The sequence below is a fragment of the Borostomias antarcticus genome (genome assembly GCF_949987555.1).
Source record: "Borostomias antarcticus genome assembly, chromosome: 12".
Lineage (NCBI taxonomy): Eukaryota > Metazoa > Chordata > Actinopteri > Stomiiformes > Stomiidae > Borostomias > Borostomias antarcticus.
The window spans coordinates 11,257,408-11,276,255 of record NC_140245.1 but is presented as its reverse complement, the minus strand read 5'-3'; the positions used below and the strand labels follow the sequence as shown (position 1 = coordinate 11,276,255).

The 18,848-nt window shown below is 48.2% G+C and overlaps 2 protein-coding genes across 2 annotated transcripts in view; both read left to right on the top strand.

Annotated features, from left to right (window-relative positions):
* Nucleotides 1–54: 54 nt before the first annotated feature.
* Nucleotides 55–7,069, top strand: rnf126 (ring finger protein 126). Its single transcript, XM_084446667.1, has 9 exons — nt 55–152; nt 1,251–1,309; nt 1,590–1,650; nt 2,211–2,446; nt 2,564–2,632; nt 4,324–4,393; nt 5,034–5,127; nt 5,262–5,377; nt 5,538–7,069. Exons 1-9 carry the CDS (start codon nt 78–80, stop codon nt 5,688–5,690), a joined length of 933 nt encoding a protein of 310 aa, XP_084302793.1. The 5' UTR covers nt 55–77; the 3' UTR covers nt 5,691–7,069.
* Nucleotides 7,070–9,600: 2,531 nt separating this feature from the next.
* The window catches only part of LOC311315702 (potassium/sodium hyperpolarization-activated cyclic nucleotide-gated channel 2-like), a gene marked incomplete at both ends in the record, with an annotated part of 67,171 nt that continues 57,923 nt past the window's right edge, over nt 9,601–18,848 (top strand). The window contains 2 exons of the mRNA XM_084446406.1: nt 9,601–10,814; nt 13,489–13,912. Coding sequence (XP_084302532.1) covers nt 9,601–10,814; nt 13,489–13,912 — 1,638 coding nt within the window. The remainder of the gene's footprint in view (nt 10,815–13,488; nt 13,913–18,848) is intronic.

Here is an 18,848-nt window from a genome sequence, read left to right as displayed (position 1 = left end):
AGCCCAGCGGTGGATGTCCCTGGATGCGACCCGTAGAGAACGCGTTCGCGCTCGGTTGTCTCGTAGTGAACCAGAAAATGGCGGAAGCTCCCCCAAGGCCCTGTCGGTTTTTCTGTCACCGATGTTCAGCAGAGATTAGTCCACGTCTCCCGGTAAGCACACAAATTGCGGTTTTGTCTCAGGAACTTCCCAAACCGACTAAGTACGGTGTTCGCTCAGGTTTTTTCGTTCATTCTGGGGTTGACTGTCTGGCAGCGGTTAGCAAACGTTAGCACTAGCTAGCTAGGCTACGTAACCCTTCGTCTTCAGCTAACGTAAGTTAGCTTGATATAGCTAGTCAGCTAACGCAACTTAGCGCTAGATTGAACCTTTGACAGGCAGGCAGAGTGGACTAGCTAGCTAGCAAGATATTTTGCGATGTGATTTGACAGCTGGTTAGTTGGCTATTGACCATTTTGATTACATGTCTAGCATGCTACCTGTCTCTGCTGGCTGTCAGCTAAGTTAGTAGTAATTATTTTCAGTGAACTGTCATACACTTGCTAGCTAGCTAACGTTAACGTACAAGCCCGGCAGTAACTTGGTGAGTGAATCTTATTTAGTTGTGAACTATCAGGCTGGAGATCAGTTGTAACAGACGTCGTATTGTAACGTTACGGGAGATGTTTGACTTCTTGCAGATGGTATAACCATAACCATAGTACAAGGTTACCCTTAGGAAAGTATTACTTCCACACTACAAAATTGTCACTACAGTCATGTACAGCACTTCTCCTAAACAACAATATCGTGCCTCAACAATCTGTTGTTTGGGCACCAACAGGAAGCTTCTTGAATAGTACAGTAGCTGTCGAACAGACACCCGTGTGAGAGGTCTATGAATAGGGAATGGCCAGGGATCTCTGGCCGTGTCTATTGTTACTGATCTGTGCTGTAACGTTAGATAGGTGGGTAGGTAGGTAGCAAGAGCAGGTCCATGCTGTGGCACTGCCAGCTTGATCCCTTAGTTCAGCCACATAGTAGGCCATGTTACTTTATTCCATCATGTGGTGCCACATGGTTGGATAGGCTTACCTATCCTGATATTATTGTCAGGGCTACTGAACACACATGATATGTCAGAAAGATTTATTTTAGCCAGTTGAGGTCAGGAATAGAATGAAACGTGCTGTGCTGTGATCATCGATGTATGTTGAGCTTGTTAGAAGACAAGCTGGATCGTACTGAGCAGGTGTGTGTGTTTTCTGCAGGACTACACCTGTCCTCGGTGTGAATCTGGCTTCATTGAAGAGCTGCTAGAGGAGAGAAGGTAAAGTAGTACAAAACAGACTGGTCAGCCTGGTGGCCAAGCTGGGTATGTGGCCCTGGCCCTAGCTAGGGGCCTCATCGGCTGGCTCAGAGCTCACACTGATCAACTTGGTGAAACTGAAGTTCATGTTTAGTTGAACACAACACATCCAAGCTGATTGCAACCCTGTTTTGTGAGGAGCTCCCCCAGCACCTTGATCCCATCACATTCAGTTGTGGCTCATGAAACCCTGTGTGTGTTCACCGGTGTTGACCGGAGCTGTTGGTTTGCCTCCATCCAGCACTGAAAATGGGTCCACATCCACTGCCTCCACCAGCGACCAGAACCGCCCCTCCTTTGAGGTAAAACGTCTTAATAACCTGCTTCATCATCAACATCCACGCTCTGTCTGGCGTTAGCATCAGCGCTAGCCTCCCGCTGACAGCACTGTTGTGCGTTCCGTCCTTGTTTACAGTGAGAATGTGGCGCAGCAGCTTCAGGGAAGCACAATCCAGCCTTATTTTCTCTCACAGCTTTAAAGGTGTTAGAGATAACAGTTTTATGTACATGGATCATAAAAAATCAACTCGTAACCAGGCTCATGAGCCAATAGGTCTCCTGATCGCTCCCAGCAGACTGAGACACCGAGCGGCCGTTACTATTGGAGTCTTGTTAGAGGTGGGAACCAAACCTCAGACAGAAGCAACATTCATGTCAGACTCGTCAACATGTTTTATAGTAGAAATGGTGCTCAGAGAGCACAGACCTCCGCCCACGCATGCATCTTGTGGATCTGTGCACACAAATGCGTGCGAGCAGGACATGATTGGTATTGCTGCTTTCGTTAGGTTCAGAGCTTTATAGCAGTCCAAACCCCAGGTCTCTGTGACCTTCAGTGAGTCAGAGTTTCTTCCTATTTCAGAGCATGGACCACCAGCACCTGTTCACGTTCCCGCCCGGCTACGGACAGTTCTCCCTGGGCATCTTCGACGAGAGCTTGGACCTGCGGGCGGGGCTGCCCGCCGAGGACAACCGCGAGACCGACCGCCGCGAGCGGGAGATGGCGTCACGGCAACGATACAGCGCCCGGCAACCGCGGGGGCGTCACATCCCTCGGCGACAGGGTCCGCGACACGAGGGCGTGCCTACTCTAGAGGGGTGAGACGCGCGATTGGCTCAGCACACAGGAAGTCCCGCCTCCAGCACGGCGGGGACATGAGACGGTTCCCTCAGCTGTAACTCAGGGAAGTGACTCTGGTGTTGTTCTCTTTGCAGGATCATCCAGCAGCTAGTGAATGGAATCATCGCACCCACAGCAATGCCTAATATTGGGATGGGACCATGGTAGGTAACTTGACTGTGTGTGTGTGTGTGTGTGTGTGTTTGTGTGTGTGTGTGTGTGTGTGTGTGTGTGTGTTGTGTGTGTGTGTGTGTGTGTGTGTGTGTGTGTGTGTGTGTGTGTGTGTGTGTGTGTGTGTGTGCGCGTGTGCGTTTGCGTGCGTGTGTGTGTGTCTACCCTATACTAATCCACCATGTCTTCACTTTGAGATGCAACCTACTTTCACAGCCAGTACTAGCCAGGAACACCATGACTTATCTTATTTCCCCCCTTTGGCCCGACCCCTCAGTTAAGCGTGCTCCTGCATAGGGTAGGGTGTCCTGGTTCTTCTGTGGATGGAGGGGTAGTGGTCATCTCACTCTCCAAATGGAGGGGTTTCAGAACTTAGGCAGTGTGCATGCAAGATGGCTACGGGTGCTTGAAAAGAAGCCCATAAATAAGTATATCTTTACAAATAATAATAGAGTAGTACTATGTTATAATACTCATGTATAAGTAACGTATAGAGTAGTACTATGTTATAATACTCATGTATAAGTAACGTATAGAGTAGTACTATGTTATACTCATGTATAAGTAACGTATAGAGTAGTACTATGTTATAATACTCATGTATAAGTAACGTATAGAGTAGTATAAGTAACGTATAGAGTATAAGTAACGTATAGAGTAGTACTATGTTATAATACTCATGTATAAGTAACGTATAGAGTAGTATAAGTAACGTATAGAGTAGTACTATGTTATAATACTCATGTATAAGTAACGTATAGAGTAGTACTGTTACTCATGTATAAGTAATGTATACAGTAGTACTATGTTATAATACTCATGTATAAGTAACGTATAGAGTAGTACTATGTTATACTCATGTAGAAGTAATGTATAGAGTAGTACTATGTTATACTCATGTATAAGTAACGTATAGAGTAGTACTATGTTATAATACTCATGTATAAGTAACGTATAGAGTAGTACTATGTTATAATACTCATGTATAAGTAACGTATAGAGTAGTACTATGTTATAATACTCATGTATAAGTAACGTATAGAGTAGAACTATGTTATAATACTCATGTATAAGTAATGTATAGAGTAGTACTATGTTATACTCATGTATAAGTAACGTATAGAGTAGTACTATGTTATAATACTCATGTATAAGTAACATAGAGTAGTACTATGTTATAATACTCATGTATAAGTAACGTATAGAGTAGTACTATGTTATAATACTCATGTATAAGTAACGTATAGAGTAGAACTATGTTATAATACTCATGTATAAGTAACATATAGAGTAGTACTATGTTATAATACTCATGTATAAGTAACATATAGAGTAGTACTATGTTATAATACTCATGTATAAGTAACGTATAGAGTAGTACTGTTATAATACTCATGCTGTAGCATTCCAGGACTGAGCAAAAAAGGAACTAATACAATTCTGAGCAGAAAACAAGGAACAATTTAGAAAGAAGAAGCTGCTGATGACATAAGGAGTGGTGCCCCATTTCCAGGGTGAAGAGTTGAGCCCCTACCCCTCGTGGCTCCGCTCTGAAGGGCCACTATCCAGTTGAGAGCACTCCTAAACTAGGGAGAGCCAAGGGAAGGGAGTCAGGATACACCCTTATTTACTTCACCCTGCAGTCTGTTTGTTTGTTTTGCTGATGTCGTCCTTGTTTATCCAGGGGCATGCTGCACTCTAATCCAATGGACTATGCCTGGGGCGCCAACGGACTAGATGCTATCATCACTCAGGTGAGATCAAACAGCATAATAGGGCGAACACAATGACTGGCTGGTTCAATTGCATAAACACTAAAACAGCCTTTTCCATTAATCAATGTGCAGTGCATTGTTGACAGGGTTCAGTGATGGATCCCATTGATAATGCTGTCTCTGTCTCTTTCTCTCTTCCGCTAACTTTCTCTGTGTGTCTGTCTTTATCATTCTCTTATTCTCTCTGTCTCTCTCTTTCTCATCCTCTCATTCTCTCTGTCTCTCTTTCTCATCCTCTTATCCTCTCTCTCGTTCTCATCCTCTCATTCTGTCTCTCTTTATCATCATCTCTCATTCTCTCTGTCTCTCTGTCTCTCTCTTTCTCATCCTCTCAACCTCTGTGTTTCTCTCTTCATCATCCTCTCATTCTCTCTGTCTCTTTCTCATCCTCTCTCTCTGTCTCTCTCTTTCTCATCCTCTCAACCTCTGTGTTTCTCTCTTCATCATCCTCTCTCTTTCTCATCCTCTCTCTGTCTCTCTCTCTCTCTGTCTCTCTCTCTCTCTGGCTCTCTCTCTCTCTGGCTCTCTCTCTCTCTGTCTCTCTGTCTCTCTCTCTCTCTCTGTCTCTCTCTCTCTCTCTCTCTCTCTCTCTCTGTCTCTCTCTCTCTCTCTGGCTCAGTTACTGAACCAGTTTGAGAACACGGGTCCTCCCCCGGCAGACAGGGAGAGGATTAAGAGTCTGCCTACAATCCATATCACAGAGGAACACGTGGGTGAGTACACACACACACACACACACACACACACACACACACACACACACACACACACACACACACACACACTCACACACTCACACACCCAGGCCTGTGTGTCCAGGTGTGAGCGGTGTTGTGTTGTGTTGCAGGTTCGGGGCTGGAGTGCCCGGTGTGTAAAGACGACTACAGCGTGGGCGAGAACGTCAGACAGCTTCCCTGCAACCACCTGTTCCATAACAACTGTATAGTTCCTTGGCTGGAGCAGGTAGGCCCCTCTGCGCTGTTAAAGACCATGGCTCTGACTCGTGGACATTCCCATCAGGACATTTTAGACAACTGTGACGTCATGCTTCCTTGTGGAGGTGAGGCTGGTGTGACGGAGCTGTGGTGTGACCCTGTGGTGTGTTTCCTTCCTGCCCCCTCAGCACGACACATGCCCGGTCTGCAGGAAGAGCCTGAGTGGACAGAACACAGCCACCGACCCTCCAGGACTATCAGGGATCAACTTCTCTCCTTCCTCCTCCTCCTCTTCCTCCTCCAGCTCCCCCAGCAACGAGAACGCGGCCAACAACTCCTAGACCCCCCGTCGTCGTCATCATCATCATCATCATCATCATCATCTTCATCATCACCTCTTATCACACAACCGACACCTCACCTCCTGTTTTTTTTTCCTTTTTTGGTCCCTGATGAACTTTTTGAACACACAACCATTCCTCCTGAGAATGTGAATGCAGACTCAGTCCCCGTTTTGGGTGTGTGAAGACTGGACTGGACTTCACTGGACCGGACCGGACCGGATTAGACCGCCGGAGGATTCACACAGTGGTTTCTACTGGAGCTACTAGAAGGACTGGCGTAGAATGCTTTTAACTGGAGTGGACTACATTTTGACAGAGACATTGTATTGTCTTATTGCCACACGGCAGGACACATTTTATATTTAAAAGAGTTTTTCTTTTTTCTTCCAGACTTCCGTGCGGAAGGGGAGACGCGTGTACATAGGGTATTCATATTTAATGACAATAAATGGTCAGTCACTGTACAGCCAACGGATCCAATAATATCTAGTGAGGAGATACGAGTATCTGGTGTTAGGATTATTTATTTGCACCTTTTGTATTTTTATTTTGCACAACATTCTGTTTGGTTTGGAGCAGGCGGTGTTGGCCAAGTGACTCGTCCACCCCGAACCTAGCCCATCTGACTCAGCTGATTGGCCAGCCACCAGGAGCCCGGTGGTGATGAGGGGGGGGGGTTAGACTAGCCTGGTGGACTAACCTGATCTGGCAAACACCTCTTCTGTTTCCTTTCACAGGAAATAAACCCTGATCTGGGCTGCAGCGTGTCTGACCAGGCTAGCGCTAGGACTGGACCAGAGCTCTGAGCAGCGTGTCTGACCAGCCTAGCGCTAGGACTGGACCAGAGCTCTGAGCAGCGTGTCTGACCAGGCCAGCGCTAGGACTGGACCAGAGCTCTGAGCAGCGTGTCTGACCAGGCCAGCGCTAGGACTGGACCAGAGCTCTGAGCAGCGTGTCTGACCAGGCTAGCGCTAGGACTGGACCAGAGCTCTGAGCAGCGTGTCTGACCAGGCTAGCGCTAGGACTGGACCAGAGCTCTGAGCAGCGTGTCTGACCAGGCTAGCGCTAGGACTGGACCAGAGCTCTGAGCAGCGTATCTGACCAGGCTAGCGCTAGGACTGGACCAGAGCTCTGAGCAGCGTGTCTGACCAGGCTAGCGCTAGGACTGGACCAGAGCTCTGAGCAGCGTGTCTGACCAGGCCAGCGCTAGGACTGGACCAGAGCTCCACCCAGCAGGACGGCAGCTCTCCAGGCCACCTCTACTCTAAACAATGTGGATTTGGGGGAGAAAACTACTACTGAACAAAAGCAGATGTGATGCTCGTGACCTCTGTTTGCTGTGCATCAGTCATATAAGGCTCTGTGACTCCTACAATAAATTCTCAGTTGATCAGCATTTTAGCCAGCGTTTTCACAATTCTTTAGTTTCTTTTTAAGTTAATTTGATTCGTCCTAGATCCGCTAAAGCAGCACAACTATTTTCTTTCATGGGTTTTGCACAGCACAGACCTACATACATTTCACAAGTTTCAGTTTGATCTTTTTTTCCCCTTAAATTTCTGAAAAAACAAGTCTTTATTTGGGTGGGCATAATAGAAAGGTCAAACATGTATAATAGCAGCTTTATGACTGTATGTGACTGTAGGCTGTCTTCCTGGACAGAGATTAGCCTACAGGCGCAGCCTACGAAACGATCAGTGTAGATTCTCCATTGCTATGCTTCATCTGTTGGAAGGAAACCAGCCCTACTGTATAAGTATGTTGGTTCCCTGTTTGAATTCAGTAAGCGTGTCTCCTTCCCTCACCTCCAGTCAGTCGCTGACCTCACACGGTGGGATAGGTGGAAGTAAACCCTCTACAGCTTAGACCGATCCATTCATGTAAGATTAGTGTTCTCTCTCCAACGAAGGGAGGGCGGAAGGCTGCATCTGAGGAGTATTAAACGGTCCTGTTCTGTTTAGAACCCACTGCTCAACAGAGCTAAAAAGAAAGTCCTCTTATCTGTCCTGCTGGGGAGACACGTGTGTGTCAGCGCCCCCCCCTCAGTCTAGATCTCATTATGACCCATTTAGAGCCCTTATCTTAACTTCCTGGTTAAATAAAGGTTATATATATCTCTTTCTCTCTCTAGCGGTCTCTCTCTGCCTCTCTCTCTATCTCTGGTGTGAGAGAGACCCCCCTCGTCATGTCCGTGTATCTGACCATAGCTGATGGGGTCTGGAGAGTTTGGTATTTACTAATCACTACGCTGGTCCTGCCTTCCATTTCACAACCACTGGGGCTAGAAACACATCTCTACTGGGCTGACCCCAGCCGTGTTCAGAACCCTAACGATCAGCGACCTCTGACCCCAGCCGTGTTCAGAACCCTAACGGTCAGCGACCTCTGACCCCAGCCGTGTTCAGAACCCTAACGGTCAGCGACCTCTGACCCCAGCCGTGTTCAGAACCCTAACGGTCAGCGACCTCTGACCCCAGCTGTGTTCCAGAACCCTAACGGTCAGCGACCTCTGACCCCAGCTGTGTTCCAGAACCCTAACGGTCAGCAAGGTTCAGTCTGACCCCAGCCGTGTTCTAGAATCCTAACGATCAGCATTAGAATTCTACCAGCGTTGTATGAGAGGACACCTGACCCAGAAACAGAGCTAGCGGTCATTCTCACCACTCACCACTGGCAGAGAGAGAGAGGGGGGGAGAGTGTATTGTAGAAAGAGTGTGTTGGGAGAGAAGGAGAGGAAGACTGTGTTGGAGAGTGGAGAGAGAGAGAGTGGAGAGGGAGATACAATCTGCTGGATAGAGAGATTTGTGTGGCAGTCATCAATCCAGGCTCTCTCAGGCAGCGTCATCGTGGAGAGATACAAGCCTGCGGCAAGAACACTGACGATGACGACTCTACACACACCTCGGAAATGATGACGACTCTACACACACCTCGGAAACGTGCTCTCACTGTCGCTCGGCCGTCTGTGACAAGTTCAGTGAGTCCTGACAACCTTTAAATGTCATTACCTCATGCTGCATGCAATCAGCCACACTTTAAGTGTGTGTTTGTGTGCGTGTCCTCTCATCTCTGTAGGAATGGGTACGGCCATACCATAATATGCATTATCCTAAACTGGCCTTATTGAAATACTATTGACCTTCTCTCTGTATTGACTGCCCTTGCTAAGGCAGGCGTGCCCTACTTTCTTACTGACGGTTGTGTGTGGAATGCAGGCCTTTATGGATGCTGTTCGGTGTGGCAGGACTCACCCTCTTATCCTGGTGTGTTCTGGTAATGTTAAGTTACATAGTGGGAGAGAGAGAGAGTTTTATTCCCAGGTCATCCAAATGATATCTTGTATGTGATGCTGCACACAATACCCACGAAGTTAGGAGAGTTGGAGGAACAGTCTACTTTCATGTCACATGTATGAACACTAGAGGGCGCCAGATGCCCTGTTCATGTGCAGAGAGGTTGTCATTGAGAACACCCTCTAAAATGCATCACATCTTCCGTTCATTGTGATTACTTTTTAATTGAAGCGGTGGAAATGATAATGAGTCACTGCAGACAATTGCGCACACGCGTTATTGGCACTGCTTGACTGTTTAGCTGACTGCCATGTGAACATTTGGCTTAATCAAAACCAGAACCAGTAATGACAGGTAGGTCTTAGTAGGTACAGACCCGTGATGGGGCAGTAAGATCAACGAACCTAATTAGGACGGAGGTATAACCAGATAGTTGGATGTGATTAGATGGATTTTAAAGCGTCACTGACATCATCATCCCAGTGAAAGTATGAGCTAAATAGTTTGCAAAGAAGTCACGTCCACCCCTCCCTCTCTCCTGTTCTCCCCCCCTCTCACTCCGGCCCCCATCCCTGATTGGTTTTCTCCATAGATAATTGGAGGCAAAATTTGATATGCTCAATGTCATGGACAGGAATAAGGTTTCACCGGCTTCTGCTGCGACCATGAAAAAGAAGGCAGCGGGTGGCAGTGGATGTAGCCACATCAGCGCGCCCAGCGCTTCCGCGTCCAACTGTAGGAGAAGCAACAGCAGCAAGAATCTTGTCGACTCCGTTTCTGCCGGTGCTAGCAGCCAGACCGCTCCGCGCGTGAAGCCGCCCGGAGTGGCCAACAATACCGTCATGGACGAAACGGAGGACGGGGCAGAGGAGTCCAAGTTTCAGCATCCACGGCTGCGCCGAGCTGGGGGGAGCGGCAGCGGCGGCGGCGGTGGAGGAGGAGGAGGAAGCGGCAGTATCAGGATGAAGAACTTTACGCCAGGAGGGGGAGCCGCGTCCGCGTCTACGGCGACGAGGAGGAAGTCCAACAACAACGAGCCCTGCCTTGTGCACGCAGAGGACGCCCCTAACCCCTCCGAGCCCGCTGCCGCCTCCAGAGCGACTGAGAAGAACCCGACGACCTGCCCGGGAGATGCTGCCGCGCGCGGCGAGTCCTTCAGAGCGACAGGGTCGGAGGTGTCTGGAGCAGCGGTCACGGTTGAGGTTTTAAACGCGGCAGTAGGTGATGGTTGCAACAGCGTCGCTCCCATTTCCAGCATGAAATGCAACAAAAACGGAGAATGCAGGAGGGACTCGGGCACCGGGAGCCTGCGCTCGATCATCTCCAGACAGGAGAAGCAGCCCGGCGGGTCGGGGAGGGCGGAGGACGGGGGGAGGCGGGGAGCCTGTAACTCCACCACCGCCAGCATGGACGGCTCCATCACGCCGGGTGGGTCCCTGACCCAGGGCCAGGGTGGAGATATCGCCAACCCCGGCGTCACCCCGGTATCCACCGGCGTCCCCGAGAAAAAGGATTCCAAGGTCTCCTTCTCCAACGCCCCTAGCCGGAAAGCGTCCTCCTCGCTTCACGGCCCAACCCAGACCCAGGCCGGGCAACCAAGAAACTCTGTCACCTTCCAGAAACCCGAGGATGGATCCCAGATCGTGTCCGAGGACGCGGAGCCCCAGGGCAGTCAAGCCTTCATGCAGCGGCAGTTCAGTACCATGCTGCAGCCGGGAGTTAACAAATTCTCCTTACGCATATATGGCAGCCAAAAGGCGGTGGAGACAGAACAAGAGAGGGTTAAATCAGCTGGAAACTGGATTATCCACCCCTACAGTGATTTCAGGTAAGACAGTGGTTGCCAGATTTGCATGTTGGCCCCCCAACACCATCAACAAGTTACTGGGGCCCTAGTCTGCCCATCGCCACTGTAAAACAGGTGCACTATATTGGCCTATACGCCGATGCTTTAAATCGTCTATTTAAGTAATTACCCATTCCCACATAACAGTTCATTTTGACATATAGGATATTGGTGTTTAACAAACATTTATAGCAGGCCGACACCTCATTTAACTAGTATATTAACAATATGCATTTTACTGGGCTGTTGGCTATAGCCTAACCTTGGATAGGTTATATTGAATAGCGCGAATTCCGTGTCCTCTCAAGGTTGTAAACAAACGCCGAGCCATAATAGCCTTTGCCAGGCTGTTGCTTGTCTGGGATGCCCCGTTCAATCCCGATCACTGTCGCTCGCATTCGGTTATAAGAATCGACTGATTAGTGGGCACACAACAATCATTTATTGACAATTTGACTCTAGTAAAATATCAATTTTTTGTTCGAGTTGAGGCGTAGTAGGTTGCGTGCCAGGTCCGAGAGGACGGAGAGCGCGTGATGCTCTCCGTAATGGAATGTCACCTTGAGCCAAGTGTGCTAAAACCTCAAGCATGCTCACTCGAGACACATCCGCCTCCACGACTCCCCGGATCATGCATTTTAATGACGGGGCGCGCATATCAGCAGCTCTATCGGCGATTTGGAGATTTGGATTTCTCACGCATATTTGACACACATTTAGCCGTTCTTGTCAGTTTCAGAGGGTCGTGATGACTGTGGTATATCTTTATTTTTGCGAATAAATCACCAAACCGTGTAACTGCAATAGCTCCGTCACTGGGCTTGTCACACATGCACAATAGCCGTTCGTCTGTTCAGCACCACCGGCACTGGACAGCTCCCGCCGAATCCAGGGCTGTAACAGGGCAGCCAGCCACTGCTTATTAGCCTAGCCAGCCTACTCTCCTTCGATCCACAATCACACCACGGCCCAAAGCTCCGTTTACCTACTCAAATAACGCCGTCTAATGCTGGAAGTCTCCACATGAGACAAATTCAACAGTTGTGCGTAATTTGACCGCAAGTTACGCCTATAGGTATTGAATGGCAGAGGAACTCTTCCTGCATAATGGACAGTTAGACTGCAACCACGCCACGTCAGAGCTCCACTTGTCTCGGTCTCCATCTGAGATGATCACATATGGCGCCATAGTTTGTCATGACCCGAAGTGATTGTTTGTGTTGTTCCGGTCCGTGATGAAGTCCAGAGCTTGTTGCGTCAGAATGTTATGACTCAGCGCTGCACCTCCAGACGAAACGTTACGACCGCTCCACCTCTCTCCACCCCTCTCCACCTCTCTCTCCCTCTCTCCACCTCTCTCTCCCTCTCTCCACCTCTCTCCACCCCTCTCCACCTCTCTCTCCCTCTCTCCACCTCTCTCCACCCCTCTCCACCTCTCTCTCCCTCTCTCTCCCTCTCTCCACCTCTCTCTCCCTCTCTCCACCTCTCTCTCCCTCTCCACCCCTCTCCACCTCTCTCTCCCTCTCTCCACCTCTCTCTCCCTCTCTCCACCTCTCTCCAACTCTCTCTCCCTCTCTCTCCACCCCTCTCCACCTCTCTCTCCCTCTCTTCACCTCTCTCCACCTCTCTCTCCCTCTCTCTCCCTCTCTCCACCTCTCTCTCCCTCTCTCCACCTCTCTCTCCCTCTCTCCACCTCTCTCTCCCTCTCTCCACTTCTCTCCACCTCTCTCCACCTCTCTCTCCCTCTCTCCACCTTTCTCTCCCTCTCTCCACCTCTCTCTCCCTCTCTCCACCTCTCTCTCCCTCTCTCCATCTCTCTCCACCTCTCTCTCCACCTCTCTACCTATTACCACTAAAAGCCTCCCTTCATCCTACCCCTCTCTCTCCCTCTCTCTCCCTCTCTCCATCTCTGCACCCCTCTCTCCCTCTACTCTCTCACTTTCTATCCAACCCCCTATCTTTATCTCTCCATCTCCTCTCTCCCTCCCTCTCTCTCTCTCTCTCTCTCTCTCTCTCTCTCTTCCACCACCCTCCCCTGCTGTATTAAAGCAGGCATCAACAGGCCCAGTCCTATTCCCAGTGGCCTGATGGTGTGATACGGCAAATTGAAAAATACGGTTTGCAACCTTTATTCAGAATCTACCTCACTTCACTTTATGAATCTCCAGACTGCGATTTGAGCAGAATAGCTTTTGTTCTTGGTGCTACAGGCAGCGTTCCCACAGCAGGCTCAGTTTGTTTACACTCCCTCTGGCCGGGGAGAGAGAGCCTCTGGCGGGTATCACTTTTCCATAGTGACGCTGATTTGCTTCTCTCACTCTATTTCTGTCTTCTTTCCTTCCTTCTCTATCGCTCTACTCCTCTCCCCCTTCTCCTGCGTCTCCTCCCAACACACACACACACACACACACATGCATACACACACACACACACATATGCATACACACACACACGTGTACACACACGCATACATACACATACACACACACATGCATACACACACACACACACACACACACATATGTACACACACGCATACACACACACACACACACACACACATATGTACACACACACACACACACAACACACACACACAACCGCACACACACACACACACACACACACACACACACACACACGCATCGACCGGCAGGTTCTACTGGGATTTCACGATGCTGCTGTTCATGGTGGGCAACCTGATCATCATCCCGGTGGGCATCACCTTCTTCAAGGAGGAGACCACCACCCCCTGGATCATCTTCAACGTGGTCTCCGACACCTTCTTCCTCATGGACCTGGTGCTCAACTTCCGCACCGGCATCACCATCGAGGACAACTCTGACATCATCCTGGACCCCAAGACCATCAAGATGAAGTACCTGAAGACCTGGTTCATCGTGGACTTTGTGTCGTCCATCCCCGTGGACTACATCTTCCTGATCGTGGAGAAGGGCATCGACTCAGAGGTGTACAAGACGGCGCGGGCGCTGAGGATCGTCCGCTTCACCAAGATCCTCAGCCTGCTACGGCTGCTCCGCCTCTCCAGACTCATCCGCTACATCCACCAATGGGAGGAGGTGAGAGGCTGTCTAGCGTATGTGTGTGTGTGTGTCTGTGTGTGTGCGTGTGTGCGTGTGTGCTTATGTGCGTATGCGCGTGTCTGTGTGTGCGCGTGTGCGCGTGTGTGTGTGTGTGCGTGTGTGCGTGTGCGTGCACCAACACTCTCTCTGCAGCTCTGAGGCATGATCACTCACTGCTGTAGACAGAAGTCACATTAATGTCAGTAAATAGAATATAGAACACAAACAACCTGTTGCCTAGTAGAGACCTCCGGCTTGGTTCAGAGCTCTGGAACACGTAGAACACATAAACACACAGAACGCTAGAATACTAACGTTCTACGTCACATATAGACCAGAGTTCCACGGGTTCCTGTGTTCCTTCTTCCAGTTCCTCTCACCCAGGACCTTGAAGTGGATGCTGTAATTATGTTTGTAGGTCAGTGAGTTCCTTCTGGAAGGTCTGTTGGTTTGTTTGGTATTTACAGTCTGGTGTCCAGACCGGGGGCGTTGTCCCCCTCCCATGAGCCCAGAGAGGCTGTGTTCCTGCTTGTTGTTGTTGTTGGCATTGTGTTCCTGCTTGTTGTTGTTGTTGTTGTTGTGGTTGTTGTGTGCTGGCGCCGGGGGGCAGGGCGTAGCCGTTCTCACCTGTCTCCTGCTGAGATGTGTGATGCTGTTGGCAGGACATTCAGGCCTCCGCGCTCTGAATCATAATCATCGTCTGCGTCTCCCCCCCTCTCCCCCCATCTCCCCTTGTCTCCCCTCTGTCTCCCTCTGTCTCCCCTTGTCTCCCCTCTGTCTCCCTCTGTCTCCCCCCCTCTCCCCCCTCTCCCTCTGTCTCCCTCTGTCTCCCTCTGTCTCCCCTTGTCTCCCCTCTGTCTCCCTCTGTCTCCCTCTGTCTCCCCTCTGTCTCCCCCTGTCTCCCTCTGTCTCCCCCTGTCTCCCCCCCTCTCCCCCCGTCTCCCTCTGTCTCCCCCGTCTCCCCCTGTCTCCCCCCGTCTCCCTGTTCAGTCTGACCCGGCGCTCTCACAGACGGCGCTGGCCTCTCTGACAGAGCAGCCCATGACAGCGCAAACACACATAATCAATTAAGATGGCAGAGCAGGAGGAGGAGGAGGAGGAGGAGGAGGAGCAGAAGGGGCGAAGGGGGAGGAGGAGGAGGAGCAGAAGGGGCGAAGGGGGAGGAGGTGTGTGTGTGTGTGTTGGGTGGGGGGTGTTAATATTAGCCACCAGGTGGGCTGCTCTCTATGATCATATCTGGCTAATTGTGCCACTTTGATGCCAATGCCCTGCTGCTCTCTCTCTGTGTTCCTGACTTCTCTGAGACACGTTCTGTGGCGGGCCCCTGGTCCAATCCACCCCTCCTTCTTTCTCTCTCTCTCTCCTTCTCTGCCTCTATCACTCTCCCTCTCACTCTGTCTCTCTCTGTCTCTGTCTCTCTCTGTCTCTGTTTCTCTCTCTCTCTCTCTCTGGCTCTCTGTCATTCCCTGTAGCTCTGTCCATCTCTCTCTGGCCCTCTCCTGCTCTCTCTCTCCGTCTGGCTCCTTCTCTCCATCTCTCACCTCTTTCCTCCCCTCAGAGGGAGGAGTGGTCAGCGAGACGGCGGGTCCTCTGGTGTGATGACATCACACCGCGCTTCTCGCCTGCTGGCCCCGTTGGCAGGGCGGCGTTGGCATTTTGCGGCGGCGCCGGGGCCCGGCTGCTCGCTTGACCTTTGGATAATTGGATTTCTGGAGACACTATGCGACAAAACACACAGTGTTGCATGATGGGAAAAAAAAGATACTTGGCGTGCAGGGCAGATGAGTGGTGGTGAGATCTGGTCAGAAGCTGAAGGAGAGCGGTGGGCAGATGGGCCGGTGGGTCAGGTGATCTGAGGGCCCTGTGGTAACACACACCTGCTGAGGGTTCAGCCCATAAACGGAGTTGTACACACGGGAGCCCTGGACTGCTCATGACACACCAGTAGAGTTTAGCAGAACAGGAGCGTTTCCAGTAGTAATTGAGCACAGTTTTGCTACTTGATGTTAGTAGTGAAAAAACTGTCAAAACACTATTTCTTTACTATACAGACATTTAAATAGCCATCATGTAGAGGTTTTACTATTTACTTGTATAGTGAATATGTAGTCGCAACACTACAGCAAGACTAGAGAGTAGTGATCAATAGTGTTCTTTACTATTGGGTATTGTTTATTTTCAAAATGTTTAGCTGTTGCTCTGCATAAACTTCAAAGCAAAAGGTTTCTTTATCAACGTTGAATGAAAACCAAATAGAGATGCCAACCAGAGCAGTTTCAGCAAAGATGAAATGAAAGATGCTCAACACCCAATACAGCTCATCATGAAACTAGCAGTTGTTGGTAAGAATAAGTTCAAATTATTATTTGTCTTGTCTCATGAGGCTGACCTCTGTTAGTAAACGGCCACATGTGACTTACAGGGGGACGTTCTGGGCGTGTCTGTTTGGTCACACAGGTCACATGATGGAGAACATGCTCAGGACAAAGACTTAAAAGGTCCAGAACCCCAAAACAATTGAGAGTAAATTAGTGAACGGGCACTGCACTTATAATAATAATAATAATCAGCATCACAATAATAACAACAACAACAATAATAATAATAATAATAATATTTTTGTATAAAGCTTGTGTAAGCTCATTCTTGTTTGCTAAGAATTGATGCACTTTTGTAGCATGATACAGAACAGGCAAATAGCAGTAAATGTGTCAGTTTTCAGTAGTGATAGTAAAGGGTTTAGAAATGAAAGGAAATGGTGATCAGTAGTGACCCAACACTACACACACAACACTACACACACAGTACAGAAGGAGGTGGTCACTCAATAGGGATTGTGAAGGCAGCAGTAAATGTGTCTGCATTGTGTGGATATTCAATAAGGAATGAGTGGCTTTTATGTAGTTATTTCCCAAAAGCTAAATAGTGTGACAGAAGCAATTAAGAAATAATCATGCAGTGATTCTATAGTAATTCAAAAGGGTTTGTGTAAGAAATGAAAATAAATGTTACTGAAATTACTAAATAAATTAAAGCTGCTATGCAGCGATGAGGCGGGGCCAGGCAATTTCCGATAAGTTTAGGAGCAATAAGCGAGAGAATAGGAGGATAACAAGAAAGTTGACATTCCAATGTTCATTTTGTACATTCGTATCATATCGTAAAACATTTGTAAAACATTTTGATGCATTGTAAGCTCGATTTTGATAATTCAACAATCTGGTCAATGAGTTTGTGAATTACAGTCTGAAGATCCAGTGTAGCAAGTTTGGTGTTAATTGATTGAAAAATGTGGGATGAGATATGTTTATTAATTTTTACAGGTTTTGTTTGCTTTTCTTCATAATTGAACATTAACTTCAGCAGCTGTGTACTCAGTCAGTTGCCAATCAATCGATTTAGTCATTGTAATCCTCGGCGGGGGTTGGGTAGGGTTGCCAACAGCGATGTCTCTGATTCGTGGAGCTTGCGTTGGATTGTGGGTAATGTAGTTTTCTCTGTATGAAGTGTTGGTTTCAGAGGACAGAATTAAACATATTTTTAAAAAATTCAATTTTTGAGATAAAATTATGAATAAAATCACACTACATCTTGGATATGTGGCCAATGTTGTCACCTTTTATGAGGATGATTAGACATTGATTTGGCGAGAATTAATAGGAACTGTATACAGAACTGTCAACAGTAAAACCTTTTGATGTGCTGTGGGCTCAATTTTTCATATTTTAAAAATCTGTGAGGATCGTTTGGTAAGGACAGTCTGAAGATACAGTACATCAATTTTTGTGTCAATTGAACAAAAAATGTGGGAGGATATAGGTTTGATAGGTTTTACAGTTTATGAAAAAATCGGAGTGATGGACTTCAAAATTCCTGCAAGGTCAGAGCATATGAAAGTTTTGTCTCACTTGGGACTACATTGACATGGTGGTTTTACAGTGATAGCACCTATAGCTGATTTGTTATGATTTTTTTAAGTTTTAAACTTTAGACTGTTGCTGTAGCGCCACCTTCAGCTTTATTGACCTACAATGCAGGTTGAGGACTGGGTATAGTACTGGAGCTATGTGCAAAGTTTGGTGATTTGTTGTCCACGGGAAGTCAGACTTCAGTGGAAGATGGAGAATAATAATAATAATAGTAATAATAATAATATAGGCAAATACAATAGGGTTCCGGCAGCTACGCTGCCTGGCCCCTAATAATAATAATAATATAGGCAAATACACTACTAGTTTGCTATACATCTCAATAGCAATCAATTAGGCTAGTGGAACATGTAGGTTGTGTGTAGATATTGTATAGTAGTGATGAGTAGTTAGTCAGCAGTACTTTTTAATGAGGGACTATCAGCCTCTAGTTTATAATGGTACAAAATAGATCTTAATAAAACAGAATTGAAAGTGGTTTTCAAGGGATGTAGCCTGCTAGAACGCAAAAGTGATCTCAACTTGTCAGAATGCGAAAGGGAAACCTATAACTTGTGGGCAGCTCCACAAGCCGACACAAGGTCAAACAAACCCACTCATGACTACATCATGATACTCAGCTAGCGAGATAAACAATCTACCAAGCTTACAGTTTACAAGTAGCGGAAGGCAAACGTTGCTGATTTGGTTAACAAGGGAATATGAATGTGTGCTATGCAGTTTGCCTTCGCGGGTCTGCCTCTTACAGTCTGGGGTGTGTTTACATCGTTGCCGATTGGAGCCGATAAATCCCAGCGCCTCCTACTGCACCACAGTCGGCAGACACAGGACTAAACGCCGATTGAAGACAAAACCCAGATGTTAGTGGGTGTTGGTTAGTTTTTGGGTCAGAAGCCAGATGTTAGTGCGTGTTGGTTAGTTTTTGGGTCAGAACCCAGATGTTAGTGGGTGTTGGTTAGTTTTTGGGTCAGACCCCAGATGTTAGTGGATGTTGGTTAGTTTTT